The sequence below is a fragment of the Aspergillus clavatus genome, genomic scaffold (genome assembly GCF_000002715.2).
Source record: "Aspergillus clavatus NRRL 1 1099423829736 genomic scaffold, whole genome shotgun sequence".
NCBI lineage: Eukaryota > Fungi > Ascomycota > Eurotiomycetes > Eurotiales > Aspergillaceae > Aspergillus > Aspergillus clavatus.
This window is the reverse complement of record NW_001517111.1, coordinates 456,892-476,244: the sequence shown is the minus strand read 5'-3', so window position 1 is coordinate 476,244 and position 19,353 is coordinate 456,892. Positions and strand designations below refer to the sequence as shown.

Here is a 19,353-nt window from a genome sequence, read left to right as displayed (position 1 = left end):
TATGGTCTAAAATTATGTCTCATTTCCCGATCATAGATGAAGAAGCTCATCAAGCACTTTCGCAACGGCAACAGCCTTCTCCTCCCCGAAGCGCCCTCCAACAATTTGGACACAGACTGGCATGTTTTTCACCAGCTCGATATCGTCTATTTGGATATTAGTATTAGTATTAGTATGCACCGCCAAGAGTCAAGGTAGATCTTGTGTCTTACACTGAGCGTGGTTAAATGCATCGGACTGGTTCCGGGGCATATGCGCCAGCCAATCCTCATCGGGTTCATCCAGGGCTGGATCAACGCTCGTCACCGGAACCGTAACCGCGGCGTAGTTGAGGAGATTCCAGGGAGCCGTGTAGCCCAGCCATTGGGTACTCTTTACCCACGTCTTGGGCCTGTACCCAACCCAGGGCGTGACCGGCATGAGTAGGGCATCGATGCCGCTGTCTTTCCACTGTTTGAGGAATCGCTCCTGCAGCGCCCATTTCTCCTCCTCCAGCTGTATAATCGTAAGCTGCGTGACCTTGGCTGTATATGCCTTTGCGCCACTGGGGTTGGGAGTTTACCTTTTCCCGTTCAAGGAGAGTCAGTTGGTCTGCTGCAGTCCCGACCACCATACCTTCGATCAAAGGCTCGTCGACAATGTCGCAGAGGTGCTTGCAATGCGTCCCCCCGTCTGCGAGGATGGCTTTTGTCCAGAGTTTTGTGGTGGTTTCGTGGAGGGAAGTGTTCCATTCGAGTACTAAAGGACTTAGTTTTATTTTCTTCTTTTTTTTGTTTCCCCCCCCCCTTTCTTTTCGTGACAGCCGCAGAGTTACATACCTTCATGACCGTCTGCTTTGAGCTTCGCAGCCACTTCCCGCAACGCACGAGATATAGGAGGTTGGGGCTTGACCACTCCATCGTCGAAGACGACTCCCACTCGGAGCTTTCTGCTTGGTAGAGCCGCCAGCTCCTTCCTCCAGGGGATCGGGATGCATCCCGGATCGACGTCCCACGGATTCGAGTCCAGAAGCGCTCGCATGAAGCATTCGATCGTTGAGAGGCTCCTTGCCATGGGGCCTGCGACAGGAGGGACCAGGTAGTGCTGGTGCATGCTGGATGCCCAGAATCCCCCGCGTTAGCTCATGACTCTACGTACCAAGGACGGGTACAAGCATTTCTCACAAGGAGCAATCCCACGGGACACGGCCCGTCGTGGGACAGATGGAGTAGAGACCCTGCAGGTTGGCCGGGATGCGAATCGAGCCCCCGATATCCGTGCCGATGCCGAGGATGCTGCCCCGAGCACCGATCAAGGCGCCCTCGCCTCCGGAGCTGCCGCCGGAGATGAGCTCGTGGTTGAACGCGTTAATGGACTGGCCGAAGACATGGTTGTAGGAGTCGGACATCTGGGCCCCGGCAGTGTTAGCAGCGTGCGGACCATTGGACGCGAGGCGTACAGACCATCAGAGACTGCGGGATATTTGTCTTGACATAGAGCACCGCACCCATTGACTCCAGCAGTCGGGCAATCGAACTGGATCTCTGCGCCGGTTTCCCGATCAAACCGACCCATCCTACAGAATTAAGAACCGGAGTTTGTCAAGAGAGCGATACTGCAGTACTCACCAACCGTACTGTCCACCCCTTGCAAGTCAAACCGGTCCTTGATAGATACAGGTAAGCCATGCAACGGCCCCGTCACCACCCCGTCCCTCTCGAGCATCTGATCGAGCAGCTTGGCTCGCTCCAGCGCCCGGTCGAAGAAGATCTCCGTCAGACACTTCGTCATCTGCTGCGCGATGGCAGCCCGCTTGCAGAATGCCGTGGTCAGCTGCACGGAGCTCACCTCTCGCGATGCCAGGAGGGCTAGTAGCTTCGCCACATCGTTAGTCTCGGTCCACTCGAGCTCTTGGGCGGAGAGAATGCCGCATGTTCGGATGGTTTCGAGGGTATCGGGCAGTGGAGGCGTGAGGACTGTCGCGGAAAGGCGCCAGGACGAGGGAATAGCTTTGAGCTGGTCGGCGCGTTTTCGATGAACGATTGATTTCCACGAGGGGATGGTCATCCTGAGGAGTTATTTGTTCAGCCGGAGGGGATGTGAGGGAAAAAGAGAAGTAGGAGGCAGACGAGGTGAGAGTCTCTGTGAGTCTCTGTTTAGAGATGTCTTTTATATAGAAAAGTCTTAAACAATTCGATGCCCAGTATGACTTGTATAAAGTTGGCATTAAACCAGTCGCGAGCGGACACATTCCGTACATGATACAGGTCTCATGCATCGAGGATAGGTCTTCTGCCCGACTCAGGCTGAATCCTTCGTGTCCTAAAACATCTCATCTCTGGGATCTGTTTGCTTGTTGGGGGACAAGAGAAGGAGGGGATGAAAGGTTGTACTGCCGGATCCCGTCACGCAGAGCGAGTCAGGTAGCGAGGTTTGTTTGTGGTCGTGTGAGTACAAAGAAGGAATTGGGCTACAGCAGTCCTCGGCTGTGTTAGAAAGTACATTGCTTCCTCGGTAGAATGCAATCCGCGGTCCCTTCGATCAAGCCCGTTTGACAGAAGAAGACTCGGGTATGATATAGTTTGATTTTATCTACATTATAAGTACAGTGATCAAACTGTCATCAACATGCTGGCGTTCTTATACCAGCTCAATAGCGGGTTCTCGCCACTCCTCGTCTCGGTATCCTCAATATATGCCCACCGCCGAACGAAGTCTTCATGGCTCATCACCTGCGTCAGCTTGCCAGTAATGGCGCGGTAGAGGTCCTCAGTGACGTTGAAGTCGGTGGGGAAGAAGATATCGAAATATCCCTGGTGCACCTATTAGTTGTCCCATTAGCATATTTGCACGTATATCCAGGCAAGGGCCAACTTACGAATGGGGTTGACACAGGCACAGTCCGTCTCTTGTAGCGGGTCTGCACCACAGGCGCGTTAATTCCAGGAACAGCATCCGGGAGACTACTAAAGTCACTGGCTATCAACCGGTGGGCCGGGAAGTAGCTGTCCAGAATATCGAAGAATTGCATCAGCCGAGTTGGAATATACTCTGGCATGGTGTATTGGCTCTGGAATGGCAAAGAACCACGGACTTGGCGCATAAGCTTGGGTCCTAACGGACTGGGGAACGGTCGACGGGCCGCAGCTTGTCTGACGCGCAAGAACCGAGAGGCCACGGGATCAATTTGAGGATTGTAGTATTCGTGGAATTCGCCATCCGCATCGATCAGAATGCTACCCTGCTGAGGAAGCTCCGTCTTAGTGTCGTATCGAATCGCATCGTGGGAAAAGTTATCGAACACCTCCAATGCGAGGAAAAAGCATGGCGAATGCACATAGGTGTCCCAGTCAAAAATGGATCGATTGATGATCTCGACATGGTCCATATGGCCTGCAGCATTGATGGAGTCTGTCAGGTTCTTCATCTGCAGGCTCGCAAGCGCGGGCGAAATCTCGATGATCTTGAACTTGGTTCGCTGGTAAACCTCGTAATCTGTGTCGCGGATGAAGTCCAGGATATTGATCATCATTGTACCGTTTCCGGCTCCCATCTCGTATATGATTAGATCATGATAGGGGTACAATGTCAGCTTGTAATTTGACACCAAGTATCGAGCGATTGTCTCCCCGTAATATGGTCGGAACAGTTCCGTGGGAGTGTGCCATAGCTGACGAGCAATGTCCGGTTTTGTCTCATCCAATTTGTCCTCAAATTCTGTATACCGTTCTCCTAGCATTCGATGAAAAGCGGGTCCGTCTTCGATATTGTTGAACTCGAACGGCTCTCCCGGACTGAAGATGGTCGCGTGCTTCGAGAAATAGCCATAATGAGGATTGTATAAGCTATCTGGACAGCAGAGTATTACGTTAGTACGCCGCACACATACCTCACAGTCATCCTATCCGAAAGCACATACCATCAATGAATTCTCGTGTCAACATTTTCACTTGCCGCGGGCGCTCACGACGGTTCCGCAAATCCTTCGCCGTGACAAGCGGATATGTTTTCAATTCCTCCTCGATGTCTTTGGGATAGTCCCCGCGCTTGAGCCAATGCATCCCATCATCCGTACTCTTGCGTTTAGCCGGCGACCGTCGCGTGAGAAAAGAGCGACATTGTTGACGAGATGGGCCAGGCAGTGGGACACAGTTTGCTCGGCGAGTCGGCAGTCGTGACGACGCTCGAAAGGACTGACATGCAGGATGTCGAAACAGCTGTCGGAACAGCTGACTCAGGATGGGGTTGTCCATGAGACGATAATTGGAAATGAATGGAAAGTGCAGTAATAATGGTTGCACATGACAGCAAAATGGCAGAGATGACGATGCTGGAGGCGGAGGAGTTCCTCCATGTGGCCCGAGCTTTTCTCCGACTCTCCTCCAGACTGGACCTCACTCTGTCAGTTCAACGTTGTCGGACTGCTTCGGTCCTGGATTATTTAAGACATTGGATAGTTTTCGATTCTTCTCAAGATGAGCGACCATTCTCGGGTCTACATTGGAACCGCCTTTGTGGCTGGTGTCCTCCTCACCCTAGGATTCGCAGAGCTTGTCTATCCAGAGCTGGAGCGTCGGCTCCGAGGAACTCAATCTGGCCGTTCTCAATCCATCACTGGCCTGCAGAGTAGTTCATTAGAACCTTTGGCTGCTAGACCAGGTCCACCGGTGATTGTGGAAGGCATTGAGGGCTGTATTGGAAACACTCCTCTGTTCCGCATCAAATCCTTGTCAGATGCGACAGGATGTGAGATTTTGGGAAAGGCTGAGGTAACCGCTATTTCTACCTATTCCATTATGCGTAGATTCATACTGATGTCGTATAGTTTCTCAATGGGGCAGGCCAGAGCTCCAAGGACCGTGTAGCATTGAGCATGATCGAGATTGTATGATAACCTGGACTCTTGCTCCATGTGATCAATCATTGACCTCTACAGGCTGAAGAGAATGGCATCCTGAAGCCTCATTCGGGAGATACAATTTACGAAGGCACCTCCGGCTCAACCGGCATTTCCCTAGCCTCCCTCGCGAGAGCGAAGGGATATCTCGCGCACATGTAAGAACCGATCAAGTGCTATTGTTGGGTCCCATTTCGCTCGCTGATACCCGCAAGCTGCATGCCATCCGACCAAGCTATTGAAAAGTCCAACCTACTCCTCAAACTTGGCGCAATAGTAGACCGTGTTCCTCCCGCGCCGATTGTGGAGAAGGACAACTTCGTCAACCGAGCGCGAGCTCTCGCTGACGCCCAAACACTGTCTCCTGATAGTGGACGAGGGTTTTTCGCAGACCAGTTCGAGAACGAAGCTAACTGGCGAGCTCATTTTAACGGCACAGGGCCAGAGATCTACGCCCAGTGCAACGGGAAACTCGACGCCTTTATTGCCGGGGCTGGAACCGGGGGGACCATCTCCGGTGTCGCGCTCTTTCTGAAGCCGCGCATTCCGGATTTGAGTGTAGTGTTGGCCGATCCCCAGGGCAGTGGACTGTATAACCGTGTGCGTTACGGTGTCATGTTTGATGTCAAAGAGAGAGAAGGCACTCGGAGACGAAGACAAGTCGACACGATTGTTGAGGGTATTGGGATCAACCGCGTGACCGCAAACTTTGAAGTAGGGAAGGAGCTCGTTGACGACGCTGTCCGGGTGACAGATGCGCAAGCGCTGGCCATGGCTAGATGGCTAGTCGAGAAGGATGGTATCTTTGTCGGAAGCAGCAGTGCAGTGAACTGTGAGTATTATCTTGACATCTGCTTTGCTAGATCATGGCTGATCGCTATACTACAGGCTTTGCAGCTGTCAAAACAGCAATGAAGATGGGTCCGGGTCATAGGATCGTGACTGTCCTGTCCGACTCTGGCTCAAGACATCTGTCTAGGTTCTGGGCCAAAGCTGGAGATGTCGGCGGTGCGGTAGATACCAAGCTTGAGGATGTTCTGAACGCCAAGGACGATCAATAAATTTTTGTGAAGTGCCTACTACTACGGCGAAATGCCGGCTGGGTATTTCATCGAGGCGCAAAGGATCGACCTCAAATTCGACAGCTACAGAAAACAGGACCGCGACGATGATATGAAGCATGGCTTCAGAGTTCGGTTTATTCTCAGTCTCGGCCGTTTCAGCTTATGCTATTGTGTTATTGTCATGACGCGTCAGCCCCTTAACTTCCGCTCGATAACCCAGGCAAGAAGTGAGGATGGGTATGTCTTCGTTTACTTTCGCATGAAATCCATGCCATCCAGAGACATTGGCAAAGGTTAAGCCAAATGGCTATCCTCAACGGAATTCTCCTTCTCATCACCTGTGGGCTTTTTTTTTTAATTATCAAGGGCCATTGCTCTCCGCCTTGATATCCTTTCCAGATTCAGCCCAAAGACACAACAATTGGAATTCGACTTCTTGAAGCGAACGACCGGGGAAGGCTGCACGAATCTCGGACCAACCTAGACCCTGTTGGTCCTTCAGAGCCCGCAGTTTGTTGAGCTCTGGCTTTGACCAAGGTCTGGATAGCGGAGGGGGATTTGCCTGCCGCTCATTCCAGTGCGTGTGGTTCCATTGGATAAGATTGATCTCCTTCTTCTGTGGAAAATAGTGTAGAATCTCCTTCCATTTTTTCCCGTCGATTTGCCTCATGCGGACGATTAGTTTTGCTTCATCTGGTGTCATGATTGTTCTTTTAGATCTGGTTTGGCTTGGAGTCTGGACTGTGACAGGACTTGCTTTCGGCTCAGTCTCAGCATTTGCACGCGTCTCGATCGATGGATCATCCTGGTCTGCAGTTATGATGACAATTTCAGGCTGCGCTTGTGAAACCCGGTTCTCTGGTCTTTTCGCCTCGGTGACCTCATGGGGAGGATCCGGAGGGAGCTGGCGGCTAGGATTTTGCTGCGAAGGAGGCGGTTCAGGGTGATTGCTCTTGTCCTTTGTGCGGCTTGGAGTGGTGGCTTGGGCCTTGCTTTTGCCCCTGATGTTGATAGTGCTTCTAGGTGTTGGCGATGGTTGGTAATCCTCCTGCAAAGGGTCGTCCGATTCGTTTCCATCCGGGGTTTCTGCGAAAGACCAGTCCTGGAGGACGGGACTAGAATGGTGCGCCTCGTGTTTGCGCTGGTCGGTTCCAAGTTTTTTTGCGCTTCTCCCCTTTTTGCCATCTGTGTTGCGCCTCGAAGTTCCAGGAAGCGCCCACAGGGACCCCGCCCCCAGAGGAGATGCAGAGCGGACAGCAGTCAAGGGGATTTTTTGGCGCAATTTATTAATTGAAGGCGTCGAGAACATCCCGCGGATCTCAGGTACACGCCAAATGGACTCAACTGGTTCAGCACGAGTGCTCCCGTGCTGCAGTTGGGATTGGATGGATGTTTCGGCCGTAGCTTTTGGTTTTCCGGGGATAGCCTCAATTTTGTTCGCTGGGACCCAATTACCGGGAACTGCATCTGACTCGGTCTGCACGCATAGAGCGGTATCCAGCAAGGAATCCACGCTACTTTTGTCGTCGTCGTCGTCTCTATCTGAATCGGCGCCGTCTGCTCCATGTGGCTGCAATTCCTCACAAGACCGATCGAACCCGAACGCTGGGGATGGTATCATCACCGCTTGGGCCCCATCTTGCGGGTTGTCACCGCCGAACGCAGTCCCTGAGTCATGCGTAGAGCCCTCCATAGTAATGTCCGATATTCGGTAGTTCATCGCAGAAGCCAACAAGTTCCCGTCTTCCTCGTTCTCTTCCTCAAACAGCCAACCGTGCTGGTCTCCCGTATCGTCTTCGCTTGACATCCCCCGTAGATGACCATTATTAACCACGATTGCCCCTGTCTGTAGATCGATTTCGTCTCCGACTTCTGTAAAGTCTTTGCCGTACTTTTCAAAGATACCTTCGAAGATCGATTTGAGGCGCAAGTCATTATGAGCTCGAGCTTCTTGCAGGTCGATATCGTCTGGTTCCGTGTCGCCATCGCTGGCGAAGGCTAGCCGGGGTCTTTTCTGAGGCCTTTCCATTGGACTCGTTGACTGACGGAGTTGTAGAGATGCTGCAGATGCATATGAATCAAGGGAAAGCCGAGTTCAAACTTTTCGAGGTGTGGTTGCGATGTAGTAGAAGGGGAAGAGAGGGTTGTCCCGATCAGAGATCATACAGAATCGCGAAAAAAACCGGTCAAATTAGCGTTGGGCCTCTGCAATCGAAATTATCGAAGGAGATCTGGAAGTCGAAGTGCTGCAGGCATTGGTGGTACAATTAGTTCATTGAGATGAGCGGAACGAGGGTGGGATGCGATTCAAACAAAGCAGGAAATAGAAAAATTAGTGAATGACCACTCTATTCATGAGTGCAAATCCATTGTTGTACTCCCTCTGATTCTCATGATTAAGTTGTAGAATGTTGCTCAAGAACCCACGCCCCAAAGAGGTGGTCGGAGACGGACGTCCAAAACACGCGATGCTGGGCGCGGGTTGCTGCATGACGTCTCGCTCTCCCTGCCGACACTCTGCATTTCTCCCCATGCGCTTAACAATCAATCCTGACATCGATAATCATCGCGCTCTTCATGACATGACGAGCCATCTTTTATCAGAATGAATGGGACAGGTATCTTCATTAAAAAATCGCCAACATGTATTGCCAGAAATGTCGGACCCCGTTGAAGTTGGACAACTCGCTTGAGTCGCTCAATCCAGCGGCCTTTGACTTGCTCGTCGGTAAGGCCCAGCCTGCATTTCTCGTCGCAAGGAATATCCGATCTGACCACTGTGTTTGATGCTGCTGAATAGGCTCAACGGGCAAATCCAACCCAGAGAACACGGCCACTTCCTCCACGCGCCTATCGTATCCCCCCGACAGACGAGAGCTCTACGATCGGGTCTCCAAGAATGCTACAGCACCAGTCTATCGAAGATCAATTCCCGCGCCTCGGCCTGCCAGCAATGGGCAGAGTCATCCTTCCCGACTAGGCCGGGGGGACAGCGGCAACATGTCGTTTGTGATGCTCACAGAGTCCCAGGTTGGACCGCCCCACGCTTCGAGCACAAACGGAGAAGGTCAAGCATGGGGGAACCAGCGGGCATCCGGCGCTCAACCCAGTGAGCGCGAACAAGAAGACGGAGCCTTCTCAGATCAAGTGGAAAGGACAAATCGACTCTTCGAGGTTATAACTGCCCGTTCCGATATCGATCATCCCGTCTGTGTTGAGTGCACGGAGATGCTTGTGGACGGTTTACAGAAGCGGCTTGTTTCTGCGACCAAGGAGCGGGATGCCTACATCTCATTTCTGAGGGATCTGAACTCATCGGTTCCTAGCGCTGAGGAACTTGAGGCGGCTGAGAAGTCGCTCAAGGAAACTTTGGAAGCGGAGGAGGCGGCGTTCGCAGAACTAGTTGAGCTGGAGAAGGAGAAGGCTGCGTTGGACGAGGAGATTGCTGATCTGGAGGAACAGTCGCAGCAGCTAGACCTCGAGGAAGAGAAGTTCTGGCGGGACCGGAACGCGTTCGCGTTGACGCTCTCCGAGTTTCAGAATGAGCGCGATGCCTTGAATATGCGGTACGACCATGATTCACGCCAGCTGGAACGGCTACAACGAACAAATGTCTACAATGACGCCTTTTGCATAGGCCATGACGGCTACTTTGGGACCATCAATGGTCTGCGACTGGGTCGTCTGACTAACCCCTCAGTGGAGTGGCCCGAGATCAACGCTGCTTGGGGCCAAACAGCGCTCCTGCTGGCCACCATCGCTGAGAAATTGGGATTCGAGTTTCAAGGATACCGAGTGAAGCCAATGGGGTCGATGTCGAGGATCGAGAAGATCGAGGATCCTCGGCCGTCGCCAGCCCAGTCTGTGCTTGGGGGTGGTACCGCAGACGCTTCGGCGGCTCCCAAGATCACCACGCTCGACCTGTTCTCTTCCGGCGACCTGCCACTCAATCTTCCCTGGCTTCACCGCCGGTTCGATGCGGGCATGGTCGCCTTTCTCGAATGTTTACGTCAGCTGGGTGAATTTGTGGAGTCGACGCCGCCGCCGGTCTCTTCGACTCGCCGGGGTCACGGCAACACTGCTGCAACAGGCCTGAAGCTGCCGTACGAGATCAAACGCGACAAAATCGGCGATGCGAGCATCAAACTGGGATTCAACCAGAATGACGAGACCTGGACGCGAGCCTGCAAGTACACGCTGACATGTTGCAAATTCTTGCTCGCGCATGCAAGCAATGTGGCCAGTGCTGGCTCCAGTAACTCTGCTGCCGTGGCGGCTGCAGCCGTTGCAGCCGGCGAACAGGCCAGGCTCGCTACGGCGAGTCCTACTAGGAAGTAGCCAATACAGGCAGCTTACAAGACAACAATGGAGATGTGCTGCATAATACGGCTTTCTTTGTCTGTCAATTTCTTCCCTTTTTTTGGAATTTTTTTTTTTTTTTTAGAACCAGTCCTATTTAGCGAAAGTGCACTTGCTTTCAGGCCTATGGAAAGACAGTGGCTACTGCAATCCACCCAGACAAGCGCTACCTATGGCCAATGAAGTGGTCATCGCCCTTGCAAGCTCTTGCTCCAGCGCTTTGATACCAATTGGGGGGGAAGCACCCCTACGTATCCGGAAGTGACTTATCTGGGATCTAATAAATGGCACGCGAGCGGCCACACGATTTCCCTCGGCCATCCAACGTATGGGTTGAAGTCAGCCGGCATGAATTAACGAGTTTTTTTTTTTTTTTTTTTTTCCCTTGCTGGAAGTGAATGCTGCGGGAAACACTGCCCTTTGCCCTTGCGTTACGCTGGAGGATCATAGGATGAGCAGGCCATGATCTCAAGATGACGGTTTGACGGTTTCAGCATAGATCATCGATAACGCCGCAGGAATGGCGGATTCGTGCAATGCAATTCGACGGCGATGAGACTGAGTGGTTGGTATCTTTGTTTTCTCGTGTTGCTCAACTCGGTATATGGCCAGGGGGAGGAAAGCCAACGACGGGCATTCTCGGACATAGCATGGTCGGTAATGAAGCGAGTATATAGCGCAAATGCTTGAGGTGAAAATTTCGAAGAGAGTCGAGACTGTCCACTTCTCGCAAATCGACGCTTATGGAAATATCCATTGTTGGGGACTTAGGGAGATGGAGGAGAGAGGAAGGCGACTGACTATTCGAGTGGCCGCATTAGCCTCTCTTCCTGGCCCCAGTGGCCACCTTCTTCCGTCATTGTCACAAAGCAGGGGGCAGGCAATTTTACATAGCATTCTGGCATTTTGGCAATAATACTCAGTAGTTAATATGAGGATGACGGGAGATCGTCCGTTAGTCTGGCCAGTGCTGGATGACAGATTCCTGTAACTTTTTTAGTTTTTCCTACGGGGAAGGACAAATGGACAATAATAAAGTACCAACTACCAAGTGCCAACCAAGGTACTGGACTACTCCGTAGATACTGGAGGCAGTGTTAAGTCTGTCTACCTTAGTCCGGTGGGAGTGGAGGGACGAGGCGCTTCCCTCTTCATAGTGCCTTCTATCCAGCAGTTAGTTCGGGGCCACTTGTATTCTAGTTGGAGGGTGACAGATAACAGGGAGTTGTGCGTCGGTCTAGTCATGTACCTAGGCCTCTTAGTCTTTGCCTCTAGTCCTAGTCTTCGACCTAGCCTTCATCCTATGGATTGAGATTGAGTACTATAGACGCCGTATCTATCTACTGAGTAGGAAGTACGGCCTGAGACCTCGACGGTAGATAGATAGACAGACATCACCGTGTTTGTACGCTGTAGACAATTCCAAGTTTCGACACTAGACAGTAGTAGCAACTAACTAGTAACTAACTGCATTATTATCTTCTTCCACTCACACTCTCTCTTCTTTGTCTTCCCTTCTATACCTTACTCGGACCCAAATTAAACTACTGCACTCCGCGCAGGGAGAACAAAGAAAACGGAATGGACTGAACTCACTTACTTACTTACCCACTACACAGTGTACAGTGTACACTAGACATGACCTACATGTCTCTGACACCCAGAGTCCGAGAGTCTGGTCTGATCTGCTCCGGCCACATCACGTCCTCCCATGAATGATGATGATCCCATTCCCCTCATCGCATTCCCCCGACCCACAGCGCCGGGTTTCTGTACTTTTTTTTCCTTTTTTTCAGACTTTGACCCTGAGTTATTTTATTTCTATATATATATATATATATTTTTTTTTAATCCCCCGTTCCGAATTTTACGCTACAGCTCAGAGTCAGGGGGATGTTGAACGCTGGACCATGATTCAGGAGAGGATGATCAGTTTTGCATGCCAACAAGGGATGCTGCGGGCCGCTCCCGGCCAGGGACATGGACATGGACATGGATGGTTCTGTAGTTTGACAGTGGCTCCGGCGGTCACGCAGTCACGCGAGGACATGAGGCTTACGTGGGTGAAGTAAGGTAGGGTAGGGTAAGGGGTGTTTTTTTCTGCCTTTCTTTGTCTACATATGTAGCGGAGAGGAGAGGCGATTTGGAGAGAGCATCCCGATGCTTCCAATTCGGTAACAAGAGAGAGAGAGAGAGAGAGAAAGTAGAAACTAGGCCCGGGTTTACTGGACCTTGAAAGCTGGCCGTTAGGATCTGGGAACACGAAGTCAGTCCCCACGGAGTAAAGGTTCAGGGAGCAAAGGATCATCGAGCCGTTGAAGCAAGGAGGAGAGATGGAAATCATGGGATGGGCCATGACATGATGCTGGTTGGGGGATGCATATCTTGCATAAATGACGATGGGTAGTGTGTGCAGTGTGCACTGTGCACATCACACTGGTACTAAACTTGACACTTAACAGTTGGTTGGGGCTGGTAATGACTAGTGAACCAAGTGATCATGCAGCTCCTGTTTCTTTTCCCGGGCTGATCGACGGGATGCATCCCTCCCCTGAGGCGGAGGAGGAGGAGGATCGAGGACGTTGGGATTGAGGAGCAGGGAGTCGACTGGGAGATCTTGGTTCGGGGGATGCTATCCGGGATGTATGTAGAGATGTATGGAAGGAGCGTAAAGAAAGCGATAAAGAAGAAGAAGAGGAAAGAGATATTCTCCGGCTTGTGTGACTGGATACCTGTCCGACTCCCAACTCCCAAGGTTTAGTCAATAGTAGATAGCTAGCTTTGGACTGTACAGCAGAGTACGAGAGTGTCGTACTCGTGGATTATCTACTACTACTGCCACTACCTAGGATAGCAAAAACCGGACGGATACATCCGATCTGGTTCACCAACAGAACCCGCTGATTCACTTCCAACTAACTAGCGGGGATGGTGCCAGTGTGCCACAAGAACCAAGAACTTCAGACCATCCCATCCTATCTATTATTTATTACTATGGCGTACGGAGTATATCCAGTGACAACTTATCAACTCCCATGTGGAAAGAACTAAATATACACCCAAGTGATTGATTGAAGAGCAGGAAACCTGAATGCAAGTGGCGGAAATCAATCTTGGACTCCAGTCTCCAGACTCCTTGCTCCAGCTCCAGCTCCAGCTCCAGGAGGCTGTCAGATTTAGATCAGCAGAGAGAGGGAGCTCAGACCTCCTGTCCGTGATCCATCATGTCATCCAGTCATGACTCGAACCAGGGCCGCTCCGATCTGAACGAGTGGTGGATCGTCTTTGGTCAGAGAGTCTGTCTACGCGAGAAATGCAGGCTATCTATTTATCTATCTATAAAGACTTTGTACAATCGAGAGTTTAATACTTTTTTTCTTCTATTTTTTCTTGTCCTACTTTTTTTTTTTTTTTTTTCCCCTACAAATTTCCCTGATACAGTCAAGACGATCCCTGAGCAGAAACTGGTCGCCTTAGTCCGGATAGAGTAGTCAATGCATCGGATGGGATGTAAGAAATGGTACACCTGCAGGATTAGTGCAGGCAGACTCCAAAGTACGTAACCAAGGTACGTAACCAGAGAAGTACGTATAATAGACAGGCAGTGGATAGACGGAGGACGGAGTGACATCTTCATATCTCATATGATTCTCAAGAGCTGTATAAACTACACGGAGCTTATTTCCATTCGACTACTTACCGGAGATTCAAAAGATTAGAAGGATGCTAACAATAAATACCAGGGAGATGGTACATTGTTCTGGCGTGGAAAGATTGTTTCATGAGCCTGAGCCCTGAAGCCCCTATTGCTGCTGTGACTTTGGACTAAAGAATAATAGCCTAACAACGGAGTGGTGATTTCAGGAGACTACTACTAGTCTACTACTATTAGTCTAGGACTCCATTATGCTAAGTTGCCAACTAACTAACTATCTGTTCTTCTTCAACCTTCGTGCGGACTATGGAGACGGAATATGTCCAGGTCTCCACTATATGGAGAACTGGTGGTTTGTTAGGTAGACATGCTGATAGCCTGATAATGAATGCCCCTGGTAATTATTACAGTCCATCGCTTTGATCTTCTACTAGGTCGAATCCCAAATGCCTCTGGTGTGATGGAGGTGCCTCAGTCTGCCTGTACCAATCTGTACCAATCTGTACCGTACCCGTCCGTACCTGTCTGTACAAGTACCAGCAGCACGTACCTCTGTCCAGAACACGGGGGATCAAAACAAAAGTACACGGACCACCTCAGGTGGCCGCCGATTGGCTTGCGGGAACAAGGATCGGGAGTCCCGCAAGTTGTTCCAGCAGCAAGTGGCCGCAAAGGGCAAGCAGAGGTCCTAGTGGTAGTTAGTACTTCCTTACTGTACTTCCAGAGGACTTACCTTAGCTAGTACCTACTCCGAGCACCCTTTGGTGTATGGAATAAGGGGTCAAGTCATCCCCTTCCGATCAGTATGTATCTCTGTATGTCCATTCTCTCTGCCAATGTTAACAAAAAAAAAAAAAAGAATAACCTGCGGACCAGTTGCCCTGCCTCGGTCGTGTTCATTGTTTGATCCTCATCCGAGGACCAAAGTACAGGACTAGAGCGAATTAGCGCCGTCCTTAGACCGCCAGGTGGATTCCCTTAGCCTGCTTTGAGTTTGACTTTTTAGGCTCCGGGTTGTATCCATCGATTTGACTTCTCTGTATAACTGATACCTTAATGAATGAACCAATGTGTATGATATTCTAGATTGGCTGTCTCTCTGTCTCTCTGTCTCTCTGTCTGTCTTATTATTATTCTCCTTAATATCATCCTAATATTACCCAGGATACTCAGGTCAATCCTTCAAATTATCATCCATTATTTATCTGCTGGCATCAATTATTCATTCTTTTTTTTGGGGGGGGGGGAACGAGGAAACCAAAACCAGGAAGAATAATATCATCGTCACCTATCTACTCTGTACATTAAATTCTCCTCTTCTATTTTACCAACTCGTTACTTACTTACTTACTTACTTACTTACTTGGGGACACTTCTACCACTACTACTCCGTACAGACGCTCCCTCTCACACATGCTTACTTACTGACCTCCTGGGACTCGCCAACTCCATAAAGTCACAACTGACACCATCATCCTTCCCACCCGTTCAGGACTGACGGACTTCTGGCCACTTCGGACGGTCATGATTGTGATTCGGTTTGCCTAGGTAGTAGCTAGGACGTACTCCACCACGACCTGTTGGTTTATCATACACTGGATACTCTGTCGACCGTCGACCACGGAGAACCGACGACAACTTCATCCTCACCTGCTTGGGATCATCAATATACAGCCATCTGATCTCTTTTGCACTCAACTATATATAAGGATTTTTCTCCGTCTCCTCCCATCTGGTCCATCGCTTCTTCGCATCGCTCTGGCCTCTGTCTCTCCAATCCGTTCCATTTCCATCGCTCATCAACGACGCCACCTAGCCGTCTCCGGCAACCATCTGTTCGTCGTATCAGATCTCCTCAGCTCTGGAGTATGCCTACCGGCGAGGCTCCGGTGATCTGCTCATGATGGATAGTTCCATCGCCCCGTCATCTAACTTCTCTGCTTCCTCCTCCTCGTCCTCTTCGGCCATCTTTCGCCCTCGCAAATCCGACGACTGGAATGAGTACCGCACTGTGATTGAGAATCTTTACCGCGACAATCAGCTCAAATTGAGAGATGTCAAACGGATTATGGAGCGTGATTATAACTTTGTTGCCTCGTACTGCCTTCCTTTTTCCTCGTGTTCTTGTCGTTTCTTCACCTTGCTTTGCTTTTCACATGTGTGATTTTCCCCTTCTGGGTTTGATATCACACGGGGCTTCTTCTCATTTTTGAGCTGATCGGCCTTTCAATGTGATACCCCAGAGGAAAGCCAAAAGATCGTCTGGATCTGCCTGGATCTATCCCTCTGGGATGGGAAGAGGACAAGATCTACTTCCTTTTCTGGCCCTTTTGTCTTTTTGCTTTTTTTTTTTTTTTTTTTTTTCCCCTCCCTCTGATTCTGGACTATGCGGACAATCCTAACTTAAACTTCACAGAGAGAAACAATACAAGGATCGCCTGGCAGCATGGCACATTCGGAAGAATATCAAAGCCAAAGAAGTCCATGTGATGATTCGAAAGCAGCAAAAGCGAGCTGCGCGGGGCAAGCAAACCGCCTTTCGAGTGGGCGGCCAGGAAGTCGACTCCAAGCGCATCGCTCGCTTTGTGCGTCGATATGGTGCCTCCTGGGACAATACCCGCAACGATACTCACCAAGCCAGCCCGGAGCCAGGTATGTTTTCTGGGTCAGTATTTTATCGATCCCATATCTCATATACAACAGAAACCCCTTCGGATATGAGTTGCTACACTCCTGAGCCGGACGATCGATCGTCGGCCTTGTCTCCTCTACCAGAATTGCAATCAATGCACCGTGAGATAGCCTTTTTTTTTTCCTCTTCCATTCGAGCTATTAGTTCGCATTGCTGTTTGCCTTTCTAGTCTATCTGTCAAGGCGCGATGACTGTAATGGACAAAATTAACATGACTCGCAGATGAGAGCAAATACGAGCCGCTTCGTAGCCCCGATATCGACGACAGTCGATCCCTCTCGTTAGCCACTCTCAGTCCTACTTCAACACACGATACCCCAAAGCCCATGGACGAGTCTTTGCCATCTGAGGATCCATGGCAGGCGCTGGATTCCTTCCAGGATCGTCTCATGGCTCTTGAAAAGACCCTGGAGGCAACCATGTCGGGGTTCATCACTCCAGGAGAGGAATGCTAAGCAGGTGCCATCCGTATCACTTGCAGCTGACAGCATTCTTTGAGTCAAAAACGTGGAAGCAACGAGAGGACCCGAGGCTCAGATGAAGAATGGACACATACGCTGGTGTGGATGACCTTGTCCCTGCTGACTGACCGCCACACCGACATGTTACTCGCCCCTTTTATTTGCCCTACCCTGTAACACTCCAATCCGTGTTTCCCCAGGCCATTATTCATTTCATGCAGTATGATTTACATAGAGTTTATGGTTGGGTTTTTTTCTTTCATTTTTTCCCCCTCCCCTGGAGCGGAAACCAATCTTAGAAGGTCCTGGTATTTCTGTCTTTCAGATTGTGCATCATCATCCCACCAGTCGGTTTGGGGGTACAGCAGCCACATGCCAATTGAATTTAAAATCGGGATCGTCAAGGGCGTCGAGTCATATCATTCCACCGCCTGTTGAATGTCTTTTTTGGCTCAGCTGACACGTTTCGTGGTATGTTCCACCCCTGCGTCCGCACTCAACGCTCAACAGCCTGCATGCATCAGGCACGCTCCACATAGAGGTTGTTTGCCCAGCAAACATCTCAGACACTTCGAGAGCTGCAGCGAGATGGTTTCAACAATCAACAATGCCGTCTGAGTGGCGGTACGTTGACTGCCAACCGCGTACATCATATCCACGCAGTTCAGACTCGGCACCGTCTACGGGGGATCCGAATACATTCTTGGGAAGATCCTGTGGGTAGACATAGAGTATCACCTTGGCGGTCGATGCACGGTTTGATTTAGGGCATGCGAGGAATAAGGATTAAAGAGTGAAGCGAATCGAGATTGAAAATCTTGTCTCCGGGGCACGCCTAGCGTATCGTCTCGCTCACACGTACTATCTACTGTCTATTGGTCCAAGGTGAGAGCAATAAAGGCAGCCCTTGCCAAGGCAGAATCATCATCACCAGTTCATGAGCAGAAGGCTAGAAGTTTACAATTATACAATTCAACTCCATCCTCCAGGCCGGGCCGATGTAGCACCCAAATTCTTTCTTCTTCTTCTTCTTCTTCTTCTTCTTTTCCTCCCTACAGAATCAAATCCAGCAATGGACTCGCAGTTACTAGTCATACAGGACCTACACAATATCATCCCACCCACCTCAGCTCCGGTACCTCTGGTTTCTACAGTCTACACTCCCCAACCAGCCCAAGCCACCCAGGAAACCATTTCCGAAGCCATTCACGACCCCCGCCAAGAATCACTCAAACAGGGATTTGCTCTTGTAGAAGTTGTAGTTGCTTTTGCTTTTGCTTTTGCTTTTGCTGCTTTGTCTTGTTTTGTTTTCTTTTCTTTTTTTTTTGTCCGGTCCCGTGTCTACCTGTCAGCCAGCGTCCAGACGCCCCCTACCTCTTCCTCTTCCTCTTCCTCTTCTTCCCCCCCGTAACCCGTTCCAGTGGCCCAGCCCAATTACCACAACCGATCTATTCATCCATCTCCGTTCTAGCCATTAGCCACTGGCTTAGCAATTGGAGGATCTGACCTGACTAGACCAGACTAGGTCCAGTGGAATAGGATAGGACAGGTGAAATATGCATAGATAACACGGCTCCGTGGAATCCCCCGAATCTAGGCCTGGCAGGCCGGCAGGCTGGCAGGCTCGCTCGCAGTCTGACCTCTGAACTACTACTACGGAGTATCTAGCTAGATAAGATACTCCCCATAGCTCTCTCTCTCTGTATCCCAGGGCTTGAACTTGAACGCAACGGAGATATGTTAAAGCCCCCCGTTATTTCCCTCTTGCTGTGGTGTAGTTTATCTATCCATACATCCTGACTCTGTCTCTGGTGTGTGGTGTGGTATGGTATGGTACTTAGGTAGGGGTACGCCCTCTCACCCACTCCCCGACATACAGACACACACACACACACATATATATATATATCATACCCACGCCAGGGACAGGCACAGGCACAGGCACAGGCACAGGAACAGGAACAGGTCAAGACAAAAAACTATAATATCAGGCAATTCCTCCCCGGATTCCACCCCCAGGTGTTCGTGTTCGTGTTCGTTCGAGAACCCTCTTCCATCATCCATCATATATCTATCTCACTACGGAGTACCACCTCAAGGCCCGTACAAAATGGCTGAGGAACTAGATACAAGAATACGAGATGCTCGATCTTCTTTTCTTTTTTTTTTTTTTTTTTCTTCTTTTTTCCCGCAGGGGCCCGTGGGGCCGTAGGCCGTGGGCTGTAGGCTGTGGGCTGTAGGCTGTG

General features: G+C 50.5%; 8 protein-coding genes across 8 annotated transcripts, besides 18 other annotated features; 5 read left to right on the top strand and 3 right to left on the bottom strand.

Annotated features, from left to right (window-relative positions):
* Positions 1–30: 30 nt before the first annotated feature.
* Positions 31–2,046, bottom strand: ACLA_058660 (putative acetamidase; the record flags this gene model as incomplete). Its single annotated transcript, XM_001276629.1, has 7 exons — positions 31–146; positions 213–495; positions 563–738; positions 819–1,093; positions 1,164–1,387; positions 1,443–1,555; positions 1,608–2,046. The coding sequence occupies 7 exons, from the start codon at positions 2,044–2,046 to the stop codon at positions 31–33; spliced, it is 1,626 nt and encodes a 541-aa protein (XP_001276630.1).
* Positions 2,047–2,591: 545 nt separating this feature from the next.
* Positions 2,592–4,232, bottom strand: ACLA_058650 (class I SAM-dependent methyltransferase; the record flags this gene model as incomplete). Its single annotated transcript, XM_001276628.1, has 3 exons — positions 2,592–2,801; positions 2,858–3,828; positions 3,899–4,232. 3 exons carry the CDS (start codon positions 4,230–4,232, stop codon positions 2,592–2,594), a joined length of 1,515 nt encoding a protein of 504 aa, XP_001276629.1.
* A 222-nt stretch (positions 4,233–4,454) lies between these two features.
* On the top strand, positions 4,455–5,937 carry ACLA_058640 (putative cysteine synthase; the record flags this gene model as incomplete). The annotated part of the gene is made up of 5 exons (XM_001276627.1): positions 4,455–4,748; positions 4,805–4,864; positions 4,916–5,034; positions 5,092–5,708; positions 5,774–5,937. The coding sequence occupies 5 exons, from the start codon at positions 4,455–4,457 to the stop codon at positions 5,935–5,937; spliced, it is 1,254 nt and encodes a 417-aa protein (XP_001276628.1).
* A 31-nt stretch (positions 5,938–5,968) lies between these two features.
* Positions 5,969–6,238, top strand: ACLA_058630 (uncharacterized protein; the record flags this gene model as incomplete). Its single annotated transcript, XM_001276626.1, has 1 exon — positions 5,969–6,238. One exon carries the CDS (start codon positions 5,969–5,971, stop codon positions 6,236–6,238), a length of 270 nt encoding a protein of 89 aa, XP_001276627.1.
* A 63-nt stretch (positions 6,239–6,301) lies between these two features.
* ACLA_058620 (Myb-like DNA-binding domain protein) lies at positions 6,302–7,969 on the bottom strand (the record flags this gene model as incomplete). The annotated part of the gene is made up of 1 exon (XM_001276625.1): positions 6,302–7,969. One exon carries the CDS (start codon positions 7,967–7,969, stop codon positions 6,302–6,304), a length of 1,668 nt encoding a protein of 555 aa, XP_001276626.1.
* Positions 7,970–8,583: 614 nt separating this feature from the next.
* On the top strand, positions 8,584–10,278 carry ACLA_058610 (beclin 1; the record flags this gene model as incomplete). Its single annotated transcript, XM_001276624.1, has 2 exons — positions 8,584–8,668; positions 8,741–10,278. The coding sequence occupies 2 exons, from the start codon at positions 8,584–8,586 to the stop codon at positions 10,276–10,278; spliced, it is 1,623 nt and encodes a 540-aa protein (XP_001276625.1).
* Positions 10,279–10,660: 382 nt separating this feature from the next.
* Positions 10,661–10,681: a microsatellite.
* Positions 10,682–12,209: 1,528 nt separating this feature from the next.
* ACLA_058600 (uncharacterized protein) lies at positions 12,210–12,477 on the top strand (the record flags this gene model as incomplete). The annotated part of the gene is made up of 2 exons (XM_001276623.1): positions 12,210–12,367; positions 12,426–12,477. 2 exons carry the CDS (start codon positions 12,210–12,212, stop codon positions 12,475–12,477), a joined length of 210 nt encoding a protein of 69 aa, XP_001276624.1.
* A 2-nt stretch (positions 12,478–12,479) lies between these two features.
* Positions 12,480–12,503: a microsatellite.
* Positions 12,504–13,418: 915 nt separating this feature from the next.
* Positions 13,419–13,462: a microsatellite.
* A 973-nt stretch (positions 13,463–14,435) lies between these two features.
* Positions 14,436–14,461: a microsatellite.
* Positions 14,462–15,045: 584 nt separating this feature from the next.
* Positions 15,046–15,079: a microsatellite.
* Positions 15,047–15,075: a microsatellite.
* A 210-nt stretch (positions 15,080–15,289) lies between the features above and the next one.
* Positions 15,290–15,319: a microsatellite.
* Positions 15,291–15,319: a microsatellite.
* Positions 15,320–15,857: 538 nt separating this feature from the next.
* On the top strand, positions 15,858–17,101 carry ACLA_058590 (Clr5 domain-containing protein; the record flags this gene model as incomplete). The annotated part of the gene is made up of 3 exons (XM_001276622.1): positions 15,858–16,051; positions 16,371–16,606; positions 16,869–17,101. The coding sequence occupies 3 exons, from the start codon at positions 15,858–15,860 to the stop codon at positions 17,099–17,101; spliced, it is 663 nt and encodes a 220-aa protein (XP_001276623.1).
* Positions 16,283–16,318: a microsatellite.
* Positions 17,102–18,123: 1,022 nt separating the features above from the next.
* Positions 18,124–18,157: a microsatellite.
* Positions 18,125–18,152: a microsatellite.
* Positions 18,158–18,370: 213 nt separating the features above from the next.
* Positions 18,371–18,398: a microsatellite.
* An 83-nt stretch (positions 18,399–18,481) lies between these two features.
* Positions 18,482–18,505: a microsatellite.
* A 473-nt stretch (positions 18,506–18,978) lies between these two features.
* Positions 18,979–19,059: a microsatellite.
* Positions 19,029–19,073: a microsatellite.
* A 185-nt stretch (positions 19,074–19,258) lies between these two features.
* Positions 19,259–19,294: a microsatellite.
* Positions 19,295–19,311: 17 nt separating this feature from the next.
* Positions 19,312–19,353: part of a microsatellite that runs on past the window's edge.
* Positions 19,317–19,353: part of a microsatellite that runs on past the window's edge.